The sequence below is a fragment of the Lepisma saccharinum genome, chromosome 8, assembly GCF_977018435.1.
Source record: "Lepisma saccharinum chromosome 8, izLepSacc3.1, whole genome shotgun sequence".
Lineage (NCBI taxonomy): Eukaryota > Metazoa > Arthropoda > Insecta > Zygentoma > Lepismatidae > Lepisma > Lepisma saccharinum.
The window spans coordinates 54,746,727-54,762,483 of NC_139236.1; the positions used below are offsets into that span (position 1 = coordinate 54,746,727).

At 35.6% G+C, this 15,757-nt stretch overlaps 1 protein-coding gene across 1 annotated transcript in view; it reads right to left on the minus strand.

Moving 5' to 3' along the window:
- The window catches only part of LOC145991787 (dynein axonemal heavy chain 7-like), a 113,887-nt gene that overhangs the window by 2,475 nt on the left and 95,655 nt on the right, over positions 1–15,757 (minus strand). The window contains exons 28-35 of the mRNA XM_083127838.1: positions 15,073–15,224; positions 12,967–13,188; positions 10,382–10,561; positions 5,306–5,584; positions 4,667–4,900; positions 3,151–3,336; positions 2,273–2,581; positions 800–1,029 (exon numbers count right to left, since the gene is read on the minus strand). Of these exons, the coding sequence (XP_082983964.1) occupies positions 800–1,029; positions 2,273–2,581; positions 3,151–3,336; positions 4,667–4,900; positions 5,306–5,584; positions 10,382–10,561; positions 12,967–13,188; positions 15,073–15,224 (1,792 nt within the window). The remainder of the gene's footprint in view (positions 1–799; positions 1,030–2,272; positions 2,582–3,150; positions 3,337–4,666; positions 4,901–5,305; positions 5,585–10,381; positions 10,562–12,966; positions 13,189–15,072; positions 15,225–15,757) is intronic.

The window sequence follows — 15,757 nt, forward strand, 5'->3', positions numbered from 1 at the left end:
TGGTCTATCAGATTTTGTCTTTTTAATGCTATTTTTTTTAAAGGAGAAAGAAAGGTACAGCTGCCTCTTGTACATTGCGACATGCCGTGAAGGCATATGGGAGGATCTGAAGGTAGGACCCCATACATTCTTGATCTCGGTTATTCGTGGAGGTCATGTGATCAACATCATGCTCAGGCTGCCTTTACCTCCCAGGTTCCTATTTATTAGAGGATGAGTAAGCCAACCCTTGCAGAGAGATTATTGGAAAAATTCCTACATGAAATCATCCACACCAGGAAGTGAACCCAGGTATCCTGCATGGAAGTCATGGGCCGTAATCACTGAACCACCAAGAATCTGCTTTCTGAGATACCTGTAGTTAACAAAGACAGAAAAATGGACATGACTGAAATAAAACGGCACCTTTTAAATTTGATATTGATACTTGATCAATATGGTAAAAGTTTCATATCAGCAGGGCATCCCTAATTAGAATACTCACTGTAGATGAGATACAGTGGAAGCAGCAGGTGTGAAGTGGTGTGGAAATGGAAGATGGTATGTGAGGTGACAGGGAGTTGAAATAATGTACTCTAAAATATCAAATCCAGAAAACTAAATAGTGTAAAATGTTAACTACATGTTACTCAGTTAAAAGCCCTTGCACATAAAAGATCTGTTGTGTGCACATGTGACTGGTACCCTTGACAAATCACTTTCACGAGCTCCCTTCCCTCATGAAGAAAATTTTCATTCTACATTTTTATCCCTTACTGTATCTCTCTCCACTCTCTTTCAAGCTGCATGCATTACTTACTTTTCCGGACTCCATCTAGCACCATCCAGGTAAGATCCATACACATACACACCATCGTCTGGTGGTGTATTTACTGAAAATGTGTTCATCACTTTGAAATCAAAGGCAAGTTTATCGATTGGGTAAGCATATTTTCTAGCAAAATTCTGCATTGCTCCAGTAAGGAAGGCCTGAGTGAAGAAGAATCCCGAGATCCAAAATGAGATTGGCTTTCCTTCATCATGCCATTTCTGCAAAAGAAATTGTATCTTATATAAATCCAAACCATATTTTTTTTTTAAAAAAAAGGTACAAGTTCACAGGAAGAATTACACTATCTGCATGCAACTGGACAATACTGTTTTTAGTTTAACATGTAAAGTGAATTGAGGATGAATGTTGATTGGCTTATGTATGCTCCACTAGAGTTCTGGAGTGATTGATATCCCTCGTGTGTATGTGTATTCCAGTGGTTAGAGTTTGTGATCTACTGACATAGCAAAATGCTGAAGCAGACAGGGTTGTAATCTACTGTGTTTTGCTGGGGAAATGGATGGGTGTGAACAAGCCATATGTTTAACCCAATCTAATTTTGTCTCCCTACAGTTGTATCCACTTTTGTTTCCTTTATGTACAGATATACAGTAGGATTACCAGTGGAATATTGGTATATATTGAGGTATTAATTCCATGACGAAGGCCTGGATTAAATAGACCAGGTTGGAAGAGTTCTTCTTCTTCTTCTACCTCTTGCAGGGCCAGGTAACCAAAGCCCATTCTGAGACTACAAAAATTGATCATTCCATCGGCAATATGGTCTTCCTAAATTTCTTTTTCCTCTTGACCTGTAACTTAATAATTTTCAAGGCAAACGGCTATCTGGCATCCTTAGAACACGTTGATTCCACTTTAACTGATTTTTTAAAATTGCTTTCACCATAGCTTCGACCATCTATTTATTTCAGATTTCTTCACTTTTAATTTTGTCTTGCAAGATTACTCCACTTACAGACTGAAAAAATCTCATTTGAGAACAATTTATTTTAGTTCCATCATGCTGACAAAGAGTCCAACATTTTCTACTGTATAGCTTGTTTTGAAATTATGTTAAGGTATCTAATTTGAATTTCTTCTCTCATTTGTTTTCCAAAATTTATTTGCAAAATACCATTATATTCTATTAAATTTTCTCAACATCTTCGAACTGTGAAATATGGCTTCCAAAATATAAAAAGTATGTTACCTGTTCAATTATTTTATTATTTATCACTATTTTCAGTTGAGGAAAATTAGAAACTAGATGGAAGAGTTTAAAGTTAAAAAAAAAAAATTACTGTACAGATGTGCTGCAATATTCTACATGGTGAAACAGTGTGCTGGAATTCAAAAAAGTTTAAGAACAGCTGGTACAGATCCATGAAAGGTATTATATCTATCTTCTCTAAATAAGAAAACAAAGGAAAAAGGAAGAAATGATAAGTGTATGCATTTTACCTGCAAAAACTTGATCCTTTCTAACAGATCAGTCACATAACCTGCTAGTGGTTTCATGCTGGGATAGGACACTTGAGCCCATGCAGCTGGCACTTTCCCTACTAGCAGAGAATTAGCCACAGCTTCCAAAGTTGAAGACATGGTTATCAATCCTTTAACAGCCTTTTGGACGGACACCAGTGTGGAGTGTACCCTGGTAATAAGTCTGTTAAACCTGTCCATTTCTTGAACGAGCACAGTGTTCATTGATTCTTCATATTCAACAGGGTAATTCTGAAGTGCCAACTCCAGATCGAAATTTGGTGGAAGCTGGAAACAAATACACACACATATCAGGCACAAATAGTAAAAGATTAGCAAAACTATAAATATTAATTCAAACACTGTGTTTATAGTGGTGAAAATGTGTATTTCCTTCAATGTTTTTAGCACACTTCATGTGCGTCTTTTGCGGGCCTCCCCGATGGCGCAGTGGTAGCGTCGTCGCCTTGTAGTCAAGGGGTCCCGGGTTCGATACCCGGTGGAGGCACATGGCACAGTGGTTCGGATCCCACTTTAAACCGTAGGTCTAGTCCCGATTAGCCTTACTGTGCATAAAGTGGACTTAAAACACCAACTCAAACCAAATGTGCATCTTTTGCAAGAGTTAATTTTTCAGAAATAGAAATAAAAATGTTAGTCAGTACGGATACAGCATTGGAATAAATATTGATAGTTTTAATGTGACTGTGGCTACTTTTACAAAAAGTGATTCTGATATCTACAGAATCCTTATGTACATTATTCTATACATTATTTCTTTAAAGTGATTCTTTTTTTAAAATCCACTTAATTTAAATCAACCTGATTAAAATCAATCCACCTTATACACAACTAACCTTTGAGAGAATATCTGATGAAACGTCAAATATTATCTGATCTGATTTTTTGGATCCACCTTCTTCTGCTCCTCCCATCACCAGGAGCAGCATGTTGAACATTTCCTTTCCATCATTTATGTTTTTAACTATGCCCACATTTTCATGAAGCCCAAATACTTCTGGCAGTTGAATTGAAGGTAGAGACTAAAAAAAATGAAGGAAATATTATTTACATATAAACAAATTATGCTAAGCTTGGAAATTTACATGCCCAAAACATGTAAAATATGTATGTAAATACAGTGGAACCTTTGTTTTACATTTTTTCAGGGGAAAAATTTTAAAATCCAGGAATGTAAAATCTGGGAAAATTCTACATTTGCCCTATTGCGACTACGATGGATGAATGTAAAATAGGAGAAATGCAAAACCGGGGAAAAGTAAAATTGTAGATTCCATTGTATGTAGGAAAATCCCATGAAATATATTAAATATATTTAAAATATGTAAGAAAAACTATTTGCTGATGAATATTTCTGTGTCAGTATGCGCTAGTGACTTGTGTGGCAGTGGTGTATATTGAAACCTATTTTTAAAGGACAAAACATTCCTTTTACAGGGCAGCCAAATAGATATTTAAAAATATTAAAAGATGACAACACTTATTCTGGAGAGACCAATATGTGTACGGATCAACACAGTTGAAGCTGCAGCTCCAAAACTGCAATCTCATTTTGGGAACATGGGATAAACATTTGTTCTTCAGGTTCCTGAAGTTGATGGATAGTGTGCAGAAGCCTATCTTGATTGATTTACTTTTTTTTACTTTGCTTTTTATGCCACTTTTGGCTAATTTGCAAAGATGGGTATGAGTGATGATATGATGAATGGACACTCACAAACATCCAGGCCAGGATTTGAACCCGGGACCCCTGGCATTGTAGCGCAGAAGCCTAACTTAAAGAGTTGTTTTACAGAAACATCTTCATACAAACAGTGGAACAAATGGGTTTGAACTGATATTTTAATCACAATACCTTATCTCTAACAATGCTGTTGGCAAAATAATGGAATTGCTTTTTCTTCTGTCCAACATTTCAGACTAGTCCTGTATTGCTCAGGCAGTCTGATTTATAGTTTGAAGCAAAACTCTATCATCACAACTCGTACCATTCTCAAACTTTTAAAAATTTAGCACAATTATACCATTACATCTTTGTTCAACTTCATTCACCTTCTTTAATTTGATTTGATTTGATTTGATTTAGTTTATTTTACTTCACGTTTTGTGCCTCTTGGCTAATTTGCGAAGATGGGGATGAGTGATGAAATGATGAAATTGATGAATGGACATTCACAAACAACCAAGCCCGACCGGGATTCGAACCCGGGACTCTTGGCGTCGTAGCGCGATGTGCTAACCACTCGGCCACAGGGTCGGGCTTCACCTTCTTTAACAATTTACTTCCAATTTCACGAAGACCCTGAATAATTTATTCATATAACATTGATACTACAAGATATTTATACTTACTTGAATGTGTTCTAGAACTGCATCATAGGACAAGTTAAGTGGTGTGGTGTAAAGTCCAGATTCAGAATATGAATAGTCTGTTTCATTTATAACTGTTGGACTTACAAACCCCATCAAAATTGTTGTGAGGGTTCGCCGATCCCAAGCATCAGTCACTCTTCCACCATAATTGCACTCGCCTGTCAAGTACGCAATAGCTTCATACTGAACTTGGTCGTAGTCATTCATAAATGCCTAAAAACAGGGAGAAAATAAAATGTGTTTAAAAGTAGGCAAATTTTCAAACATGGAGACAATATTCTTGTATTAAAGTATGACCCAATTATAATATTTAAAATATTGTAATGAATTAATAAAAAAATATGAACACTTACTATTTACAATTCTGACACACATTACACAACATTGAAGTTTGTTATAAGTACACTTCATGTTGTCTCGGCAATCAAGCATGTTCAGTGGTCAATTCATGAATCTGATCACTGAAGGTTAGTTTCTTTGCCGACCTGGGTTCAGTATACGGTGGAGGCCCACAATGGTTCTGGGATAATGGAAGCCCTTGATTACAAGACATCAACAATATAGAGCAATAAATATGAAAAGAAAAAATTGATAATTAATGTCCCAAGAATTACATACCTTTAACTGCATAATGGAAATATTAAGATCCGTCTCGTTAAAACCATATGGTATATTCCAGCCAATAGGTCCATATTTTCTTCTTTCCTGCACAAGAGCATGGAAGAAGCAGAGCGAGAAGAGCAGCTTTTGAAAAGCTTCTTCATTATTTTCACAACCAGTGTAAAAGGCTTCATCCCTGATAGGTTCACTGAGATAAGACTTCAAAATATTTTGTTGCAATCCTGTAGGAGGATCGTTTGTCATTTTTACACTATTCTGTAAAATTGACACTGGAAACTGAAAGATAAAATTAAAATATTAAAAATAATTATGTATTACATTGTATTATTTCCCTTGTAGTCTACGATTATTACAAGCATAAAAACAATTTTTTGTTGAGACATTTCTGGAGAACACACGCTCCCTTCATCAGACATCTATTTTTAGTTTGATTAAAGATACAGTTATAACAATGGTTAAATTTTTTTTTAAAAAAAGAATCAGTTATACAATGGATATTACCAATAAATATGTCAGCTCAAATGAGAAAGGTCTAGTTTTCATTTCTGGGTATAAAATCTGCTAAGCTCTCCTCCACCACTGGTTTTACAGGCTGAAAGTTCTTTTGGATACCAGCGAGTCTTCTATAGAATGCAAGCTGCTACTCGGAGACCACCACATTTCGCACATGGGAGACATGTGGCTACGTAAAGTAGCCTGGGAGTTATATTTTTAGATATTTCTGCATTTTTGGTAACTGAAGATAAGTAGGTAACTGAACTAATCAAATCCAGTTCAAACATAAGCGTATAACTCCTGAAATCCTTTGCAGTACCAAAAAACAATGTTGGTAATTAAATTAAATATCACAATCCTGACATTCAACATTAGCTCATCGTTTATAAGCATTGCTCTTGTACTTGTTATTTCCACTAAAAAGGAAGACAACTTTTTTCATAAATTACAATTCTATCAGATTCTGGTATTGCTTCCTATGGAGTATATTAAAATATGTAATCTACTTCAAACTATCAAAAAGCCAAACCTATTTCCTACCCAAAGTTCAATTCCAGCTCTTGTAAACTTTTCATTTTGAAAAAGAAGTATCAGTTTAAGAAATTCAAAAAAATGTTAAATTGTTTTCATGTTCACCATTGGGCTGCAGAACATTCACTGTACCCTGTAATATCACATTCACTGTAATATCTTTAAACAGACTACATAGAACCATAATATCTGTAATCACACTTGCAGCTTTTCAGAACAGTTCCAAAACAAATATGAACATTCCTTTTCTCCTTATACACCCAAACACATTTTATATATTTTCTCCTCGCACACAGAAAGTATTACAGACATTTTTCAAGTACATATTTTCCTTTTCCTTAATTCTACATTTTAGTGGTCATTGTTTGAATATGTGCACAAATGTATCTATCTCTCCCTTCCTTCTTTGTGTGTGTGTGCATATGAACATAATGACATGTAAAAGTAGGTTCTTTTTTAATAATTAACAGATATTCATAGTTCTTATGCTACATTTGCAGTATAAACTTTTGATTAGTTTTAAGGACACATCCTCAGGAAACAGGGTAGCAAGGAATTACCATGAGACTCAGCATAAATATTAATTTTTTACATATTCCAATTCTATCTTTGATATGCCAATTTTGGCTTCTACTAATATCTCAGAAATCAGCTATCACAAACCTACATTTTCTATTGTAAAAACTTATTTGGACACAAGAACAAAAAAAATATATATGTTATTAGTATTTACATGTTATACCATTAAATAATCAAACATTACTGGTCAAAATGCACCAACATCTCTATCAATTACAATATCTGGTTTTAATACCGTATCTGAATATGGAAAGAATATTGTAGACCAGCACAAAAAGTCATATAATTAATTTGATTTCTCAGTAGGTTAAAATCTAATTTAAAAATATGCCCAACAATTAAGTCAAAGTATAGTATTACAACGCGACATGCAAGACAAAAGAGAATGCTGAATGACTAAAATATAATGATGAATGTGTAGTCAACCAATTCTGTTAATCTGTCTCACTAATCATCTTGGCAAATCATCATCCTTTGCTGTTCCTGCCTCTGGCTGGGTCAGCATAGAAGTCAAACCTCTCAATTTTTTCCTGGTCTTCCGCCACTCCTCTCTTTCCACGGTGTTCCAATCTTGTCCTCTCCTCCTAACACTCTCCACTATCTGCTCTTTCCACCGACATCTTGGTCTCCTCCTTTGCCTTATTTCCACCCCTTGTGCATGGTAAGCTCTTACTGGTAGTCTTTCTGCATCCATCTTCTTCATGTGTCTGAAGCATCTCATCTGTGCCTGATCTATCCTGTCCTGAAGCTTCACCACACCCACTGTCTGTCAGATCTCCTTATTCTATCTTTTCTAGTCTTCCCCAATATACTCCTTAAAAATTTCATCTCCACTGCCTGCATCTTTCTTTTGTCTCACCTTGGTAAATGCCCTCGGCTAAATCTGAAGTCCCAACTGGCACATCATTTTACATATATACCTGTCTGGTGTGTAATAGTAACCAATCAGAATTCAAATTAATGTGTTAACACAGCAGGAAGCTAAGGTTACATGCTGAAAAGGTAATACCAGCTTACATTTACTAAGGAATAGCATTTCATGCTGAAACAGTTATAAGTATTTTTATGCAAAATATATTGGATATAACCAAAAAAAGTTACATCATCAAATTATGCATTGGTTAACAAGACCACTTATAACATATAAATGTAATTTAAATAAAGAAAATGTTTCTTAAAATTCTCCCTTGTAGAAGAATAAGTCTTTTTCTTATATTTTTGCATGCATCAGTTCTAATTTGAGTATACTCAATATGTAAATTACTTCATCCAGGTTTTCTATAAGATAGCTTCCATTCTTCAATTTGCAAAACTCCACATTTGGTTAAATCACATCCAAAATGTAGAAGATATTTGTATCACTTTATCCAAAATGTAGAAGATATTTGTATCACTTTATCCAAAATGTAGAAGATATTTGTATCACTTTATCCAAAATGTAGAAGATATTTGTATCACTTTATGTCTTATTCCTCAAAACTTTAATTTGAGGTATTGCATTATTTGTATGCTTGCTTGTTAATGCAGATGAAAGTAGATAACAATTCCCTGCTTCAAATTAAACTTGACACTTTTCACACATCTTTAGGTTATTCCACAAGTTCCAAATCTTTTTTAAAGATTGTGCAATGATCAAAGTTCTCTAAATATCTATTTATGACATTTTTCCTTATCCTGCGGTTTTTGTTCGTTTTGAAGAATGTATTCAGAACTGGTTGCTTCATTTTAGATGCCAAAGAAAAGGAGGAGGGATCCAACCTCACCCGGAATCAGCCCGTGTGCACACACAAGCAAGAAAATAGTGGCCGAAACAATTAGCATCGAACCACCCTTCCCCCTTTGCTGATAGGAAAAGAGGGAGAAGTCACTCAGTCAACAGAACTTTTTTTTCTTTTTTTTTTGGGCAAATTATATGACCGGCACAGTTGGGAAACTTATGAAGAGGGAAACGGCAGTTACAACATACGTAAGATCGAGGTAAACTTTGCAGAAACCTAGATGACAACGCATTAAGCGGGTTGACGATCTTTAGTTGGCCTATGTGGCTTTGTTTATCTGTAACAGTTTTAATTTTTTATGAAGTTCTACAGGGCACAAAGAACACGTTCTTTAATGTAAGTGGTTACCGGAAATTGTCGGCTAGCAGGCCAAGAGTTGCTCGCTCACGGAAAACTGCTGACTCTCGAGCTCCGAGCTAGACAGATGGGCGAGACTTCCAGGCACCATGCATCTTGTATTTTGGAACATTCCTGCGATCTTATCTCGCATTTCTCATCTGGCACTGGTGAATATTTACAAGGTGGCACATTCAGTGGTGAAAGAGCTTGACCTGCCATGCACATTGACAAAGAATGCAAGTCCAGCGGGAATTTGGGCTGCTTCCCTCGAGTTGTCAGCAGCTCCTAGGACAAGGAAACATGTCAAGGTCAAGTTAAAATAACATCCAAGCTATCTCCACATTCAATCTTCTCTTATCGACTTACGCAGGTGTCTACTTCAAATTAAGCGAAACCAGTTCTGCCGAAGGGTCTTGTAAACAACTTCATATTAAAAATTATCCATATTTTGATTAATCGGTACTAAAATACATTATAAATCCTATCTTATCGGCTGGGGAATGGGAAGAACTTCAGATTAATGGGTACTTTATATTAACCAATATCGTATTAACAAGGTTTTCTGCATATATAAGATTAACTTGTCAAGTATAATCTTTTAAAAACATCAATAATTGTACAAATATGAAGAATCACAAATTGCTGCATTTGTACTTATCCTTATTCCATCATGAGATTTTTTTAATGTCACAGACCACTAGTATCAGAGAGTGGTAAGTTCCAGAATTTTTTTTAGCATGTGCCCTCTTCAATTGTTTTTTTATATTTTGGTCACTAAGTGCTTAACAGCCTTTATGTTTGTGAAATAAATGTATGTATTTGCTCTGTTACAGCTATTTTGAAATGTACTTATCTAGCAATTACAATTACCGTTTATTGCATGTTGTTACAAAACACCAAGAATGACATCATATTTATACACTGAACAATCTTAAAGAGTTGACCTTTGTATATAAACCTTGATGCAATCAAAGCAAATGTACACAATTTCAATAAATTTAATTATAAATCTAAATGTTTCTTATCTTGCTTCTTTGAAAGAACACACATGATTGAAGATATAGTTTTTTGATATTATCAATTAAAAAAAAACTGTTATAAATATGAGTTCAAAGTATTGCACAATTTGATAATTTTGTCCTAATATACAAATTGGCTTTTTTAAAAATCATATTTATTAAAATTAGTTTAATAGTAATTTCAGACACATTTAATTGAATTATATGAATAAATTTGGAGTAATCATATGACCAAAATTATTATTATTATTGCACAAATGTGGAACTCTGAACTTAGCCTAACCATTTCAAATCTAAATATGACTATTATTGTCATAATAGGTTTTACCAACCTGATCAGATGGGTAACTTGTAAGCCAAAGACGAAAGCTTGGATGTGTGTTTAATTCGTTAATACCTTCCACAATAGTTTCCAACTGTGGCATCCAGGATACAGCCAGATGGCAATTCTGTAAACACACCCATTCACCACCCCTCTGTGCTTTCGTAATCATTTCCTGTGCAACAGGACCCTAGAAAATTAAGTCACTGTGATGTGATTATGTACACGAATATTTTCTACAAATTTTCAAGCCATCCATATACTGGTAATATGTGGATTGTAAATAAAATAGTGGCAACACTGTCAGGAGGCAATTATAGATCTACCACAGCATTTGAAACCCTGGCTCGGAAGCAGTGCTGCTAGTGTCATTAGGGTAATAGCTGGGGAAGCCTGTAGTTAGAAGTCTTGGCGCTACTATATGTGAGTAGATTCTGGATGTTTGTAGGTGGAACCAATGCCGAGGGCATTTAATCAAGCAAGTAGTTTTGGTGCTGTGTGAGGTTAAGTGCAGAGCATTGTGTGGTGCACTAAAGCATGTTTACGAAACTTGAGCAGCGTTCATGGATAAAATTCCTAGTGGCCTGTGGTAAAAATGCATGTCAATGTCATAAAGGGTTATGGGAAGCATGAGGCAAAGATGCGCTACTATATTGGATGATTGAATGATTAGTTAAGGGTGGAGTTAGGGTGATGTCAGCTGGCAAATGATCATCTATGAGCTGTCAAGGAATAATCTGTAGAAGTTGGACTGAGTCTTTCAACTGTGTGGCACATACTGAAGGGAGAAACTGCACATGACGAGAATCACGCAGTAGGATGCTCCATCACCAAGATCAACAGAAATGACCTTGGCAATGGCATACTACAACTATTACCACAGATTTAGGAATAGGTGCAGGTACGCAGGGGACTACATGGAAGGGTTGTAATGTGCTTTTGCATGTAGATTCAATGAAATGTCTGTACTACCATGTTGCCACTACTTTATTTACAACCCACATATTAACAGAATTTAATTGTCTGTATGCTCTACTCATAATGCATTTTGAAGAGTGCACGACAAATTTTAATTGAAATTTCATCTATTTAGACACTATGATATATAAACGGAGCCCATATAATAATAAGGTGAGCTGAGTTGAGCTGATACCAATTTGAATCAATAGATATACAGGTGACTGAACAATGTAATATAATTAAAAGTTGTGTTCACAATATTTATAAACATCAGTGTTCAGAAAGTTACTTTTTTAAAAGATAACTAGTTACAGTTACATTTACTTGTTTAAAAAGTAACAGAGTTACAGTTACTCATTTTAAAAAGTAACTGCTACAGTTACTTTTACAGCCAGCCCCTGTGGCAGAGTGGTTAGCACATCACACTACAACGTCAGGGATCCCAGATTCGAATCCTGGCCTGGGCATGGATATTTGTGAGTGTTCATTCATGAATTTCATCATATCATCACTCATCCCCATCGCAAATTAGCCAAAAGTGGCACAAAAGGCAAAGTAAAATAAATCAAATCAAAATCAAAGTTACTTTTACAGTTACTTTTCACTGGAAATTTTGTTGTAAACAAATTACACAAATTGATTACTAATTGTAATAAAAAAGAGAAAAAACTATCGGATATTGCTTACACAGGGGGTGTCAATTATGAGGCCACAGATGAACAAACTACAGAAACTAGACACATTTCGCAGCACACAACTGACAATGGCAAACTGACAGCAATAGGAAAGAATCTTCATCCTAATCTGATCTTCCTGCTTCTGGGAAATCCACCTCTCTTCCGAGGTACGCATATCGCTTTAAAATTGAGAACTACCAAATGAAAGATGAAACATACGATAAACCTGTCATCCTGAAATGCCTGAAACCCAGAGCCTACCGATTGGCCACGGACAGGAGACAAATTTAGTTCAACAACTTATTCTTTTCCTCTTCTATTGTTTGCAGGAATTAATGTAACAAAGGATGTGCATTTGTATCACAGCAGAAACTAGTAGTTTATCGATGGTTCTGGTTCGCTTTAATAATTTACGACACTTATATAGCAACTTAAATGTCTCTAAATATAATTGTAAAAGTAACTGTTGGGGAAAAGTAACTCTGTTACAGTTGTTACACTTCTTAAAAAAAAGTAACTGTTACTTGTAACTAGTTACTTCCAAACACTGATAAATATTAACACATAAGTATTCAGTTGCAATTATACCACATCAATCTACCAATCTAAGAGAAAAAAATCAGTACATTTGCCCACTTTTCATAATTCATAAAGTAAATTAGAAGTAAATCCAAAGTATTGCATGGCATGCTGTGGGTCCTGCAAAATACTCCAGAAAAGGATTTGCAATTAAAGCTGAATCAATACTTTTTGATAGCAATGTCATTGGTATTAGTTGATATCAACACAACTCCAATATCAACTCTAATAATAAGAGAATGCACCAATTAATCAGTATTCAACATGCTCAGCTGCAGAGGCATTTAAAGATGAAATCACTCATTCTTACTGTGAATGTATAAACACATGGTGTTAACTGTATGAAGTTTAAAGACTTAAATAAATTATGGTAACATACCTGACCCTGGCCTAAAGATATGGCCTGAAACATATTATCATATCCTTTAACTTCAGCAAAATGCAGTAAAGATGACATTGGATCAGATCCCGCTGATAACAAGAAAATCAGTGGAACCATGAAGTCTGACTCTTCATATGAAACCTGAATATTAAATTGAGGTGGCTGCATATACTTCCTGCCCATATTTTGCTCCACAAAATTATATACTGCTAATATAATCTGAAAACAAAAACAATTTAATGTGGTTACTTAAACTGTTAGATGGACGGAGTAAACATTCGGTTTATATGTATCAGAATCATACATTACCAAAATTGATGTACTATGTTTTCAAATACAGAAATATATATATATATTTTTTAACTTTGGGTATTTTTTCTTTTCCTATTTGTATAATGCAATCAAAGAGGGTCATGGAGGAAGTCTGGACAACATCAGAACCCTCTTGACGTTTACAATATGGACAACACAATAAGTTGGGAGTACTGGTTTTGTTTTCTCAATAATTTTCAGACTCTTCTAGGCAAATCACAACATTTTCTTCAACACATTTGTTGTTACTGTAAGCAAAAACTAACAATAACAGGGTTCTCACTCATTTTAACTAACTAACTAACTCTCTAGCCTTCTTAAACCCAAAGGTTCATGGCTGCAGCAACACAGGCCTTCCATCTGTCCCTATGCTGAACAAGATCTATATATATAAGATCTCACTCATTTTGCAAAATCAAATTCCCCGACATTTCCAGGCTTTCTGAATATTTTTTATGAAATTCCCTGGTTCTTTCTCTCTCACATAGGTGGAATTTCTGGACTTATCCATGTCAGTAAGAACCTTGCATGAGCATACAAGACCAATCAACAGCTTATTAACCTCTTGCCTTATTACTCCAACTAAACTCAGGCAGGTACTAGGTGCACTTGTCATATTATCCCGAGTATAATCGGGCCAAACAACTTTTTCTCGTTCCACTCTTTCTTATCCCGTACAAACTAGTGAGAGGCTCTCTGCCACAAAGTATAGTAAATATCCACTTGGCAGCACCACCTTACTCAGCTTGATGCTTGGAATCTGTAGCAGAGTGAGAGATGCCAAAGGCAAGAAGATTGGCAGTGAATCAAGTTACTACTGCCCAGATTGCAGTAGCTCCATGCTTCAGAGTTCACCACACTGTGCCTATCTAATAATTTCAGAATCAGAACTGCAATTTGTAAGATTTTAAAAATATATGCACAACATTTAAAGGCAAGATATTATGTTTACATTTATTATGATGATAAAAATGTGTACCCTTCATTAGCCTGAATATACTCGAGATAATAAAAGTTTGTTCATTATGTATACATATACATAAAGTTTATTAATCAGTGAACTGAATTTCATTTCATATATACAATATTTAGAGGCAGTACATCATAAACGTTTTGTAAAAATAAGTTTTCATACATTATGTTCATGAAAAATGAACACTTTCATGCGTGTGTATGTAGCCCGAGATAACTTGCGATAATAAAACATAAGTTTTATGTACTATGTAGATATTCTATCTATCATCTTGACTATATTTCAGGTAAAATATGTATTATTAGTAATGAGCATACAATATAGAACAAAAAGGTAAAAAAAGGTAAAGTGCTCCCCTGTGCATAGCACCATGCCATGAAGGCGTATAGGGGGTGTGGGGGTAACGCCCCACACTTTCTTGATCCGGTCATGAGTGGGGGTGATCAGCATCACGCCCCTGACCGCCTTTACCCCCTAGGGTTTCCCCCAGGTACCCATGTTATTCGACACTGGGTGGGCACCGGGGCCGCTTCCAACGTTAGAAAAGTTCCCGGATTTGAACCGGCCGGGGATCGAACCTGGGACCTTTAGCATGGTAGTCAGACGCGTTACCGACTGAGCCACCGCGGCCACTCAATATAGAACAAAAAAACGGGATTTTAAAAAATCCAAAATTTGGGACCAAACTTTGGGAATTAATTTGTAAGGCAAGCGGTTAATTACTACCTTTCAGATCAATACTATGTTATGGAAAATTAACATGTGTCACTGCAAATTGACCAAAAAAAACAATGCACTGAAGAGAAATGATCACTTACTCTGTCAGGTCGCAGAGCTTTCATGATCATAAGCTTCTGGAAGCCTGTAGCATTAGTGTGCCACGGTTTAGGCATTTGTTCATCCTCAGGCCTTGGGAAGTTGCAGAATTTATTCCAGTCTTCCAAATTACTTTCAAAGCTATTAAGGAATCCTAGAGAGAGTAATAACATGTATTAGTAATTCATTACCTTTATTTGAAGTATAAAAAATAAACATTGATGTATTCATGAACATATGCATCCTTACCTTTAAATTACTGGGATAAATTTAGTGCATAATAAACCAGTATTATGGATATTTATAATTTGCATTGTATGCACATACGCAGTGGCAGTGCCAGGATTAATTAACCTGGGGTGCTGAGGGGGTGTGGAATAAAATTTAGGGAGTGCAATGTTGAAAATAAAGAAAGCATGGAATATGCATGCATGTTTTAGCAGAGGTGAAACCACGAACTTTTGTCAGGGAGGGGGCGAGGGGCAAGTACCAGGATAAACGTACCAATAATAATAATAATAATCACATGATTATTATTAGTAATAGTCAGAGGTCGGAAGTAGCGCGCTACTTGTAGCGGCGCTACTGTAGCTAGCTACAAAATTTGTAGCTGTAGCTGTAGCGGCGCTACATTTTATAAATTGTAGCTGTAGCTGTAGCGTCGCTACAAAATTCTTGTAGTTTGTA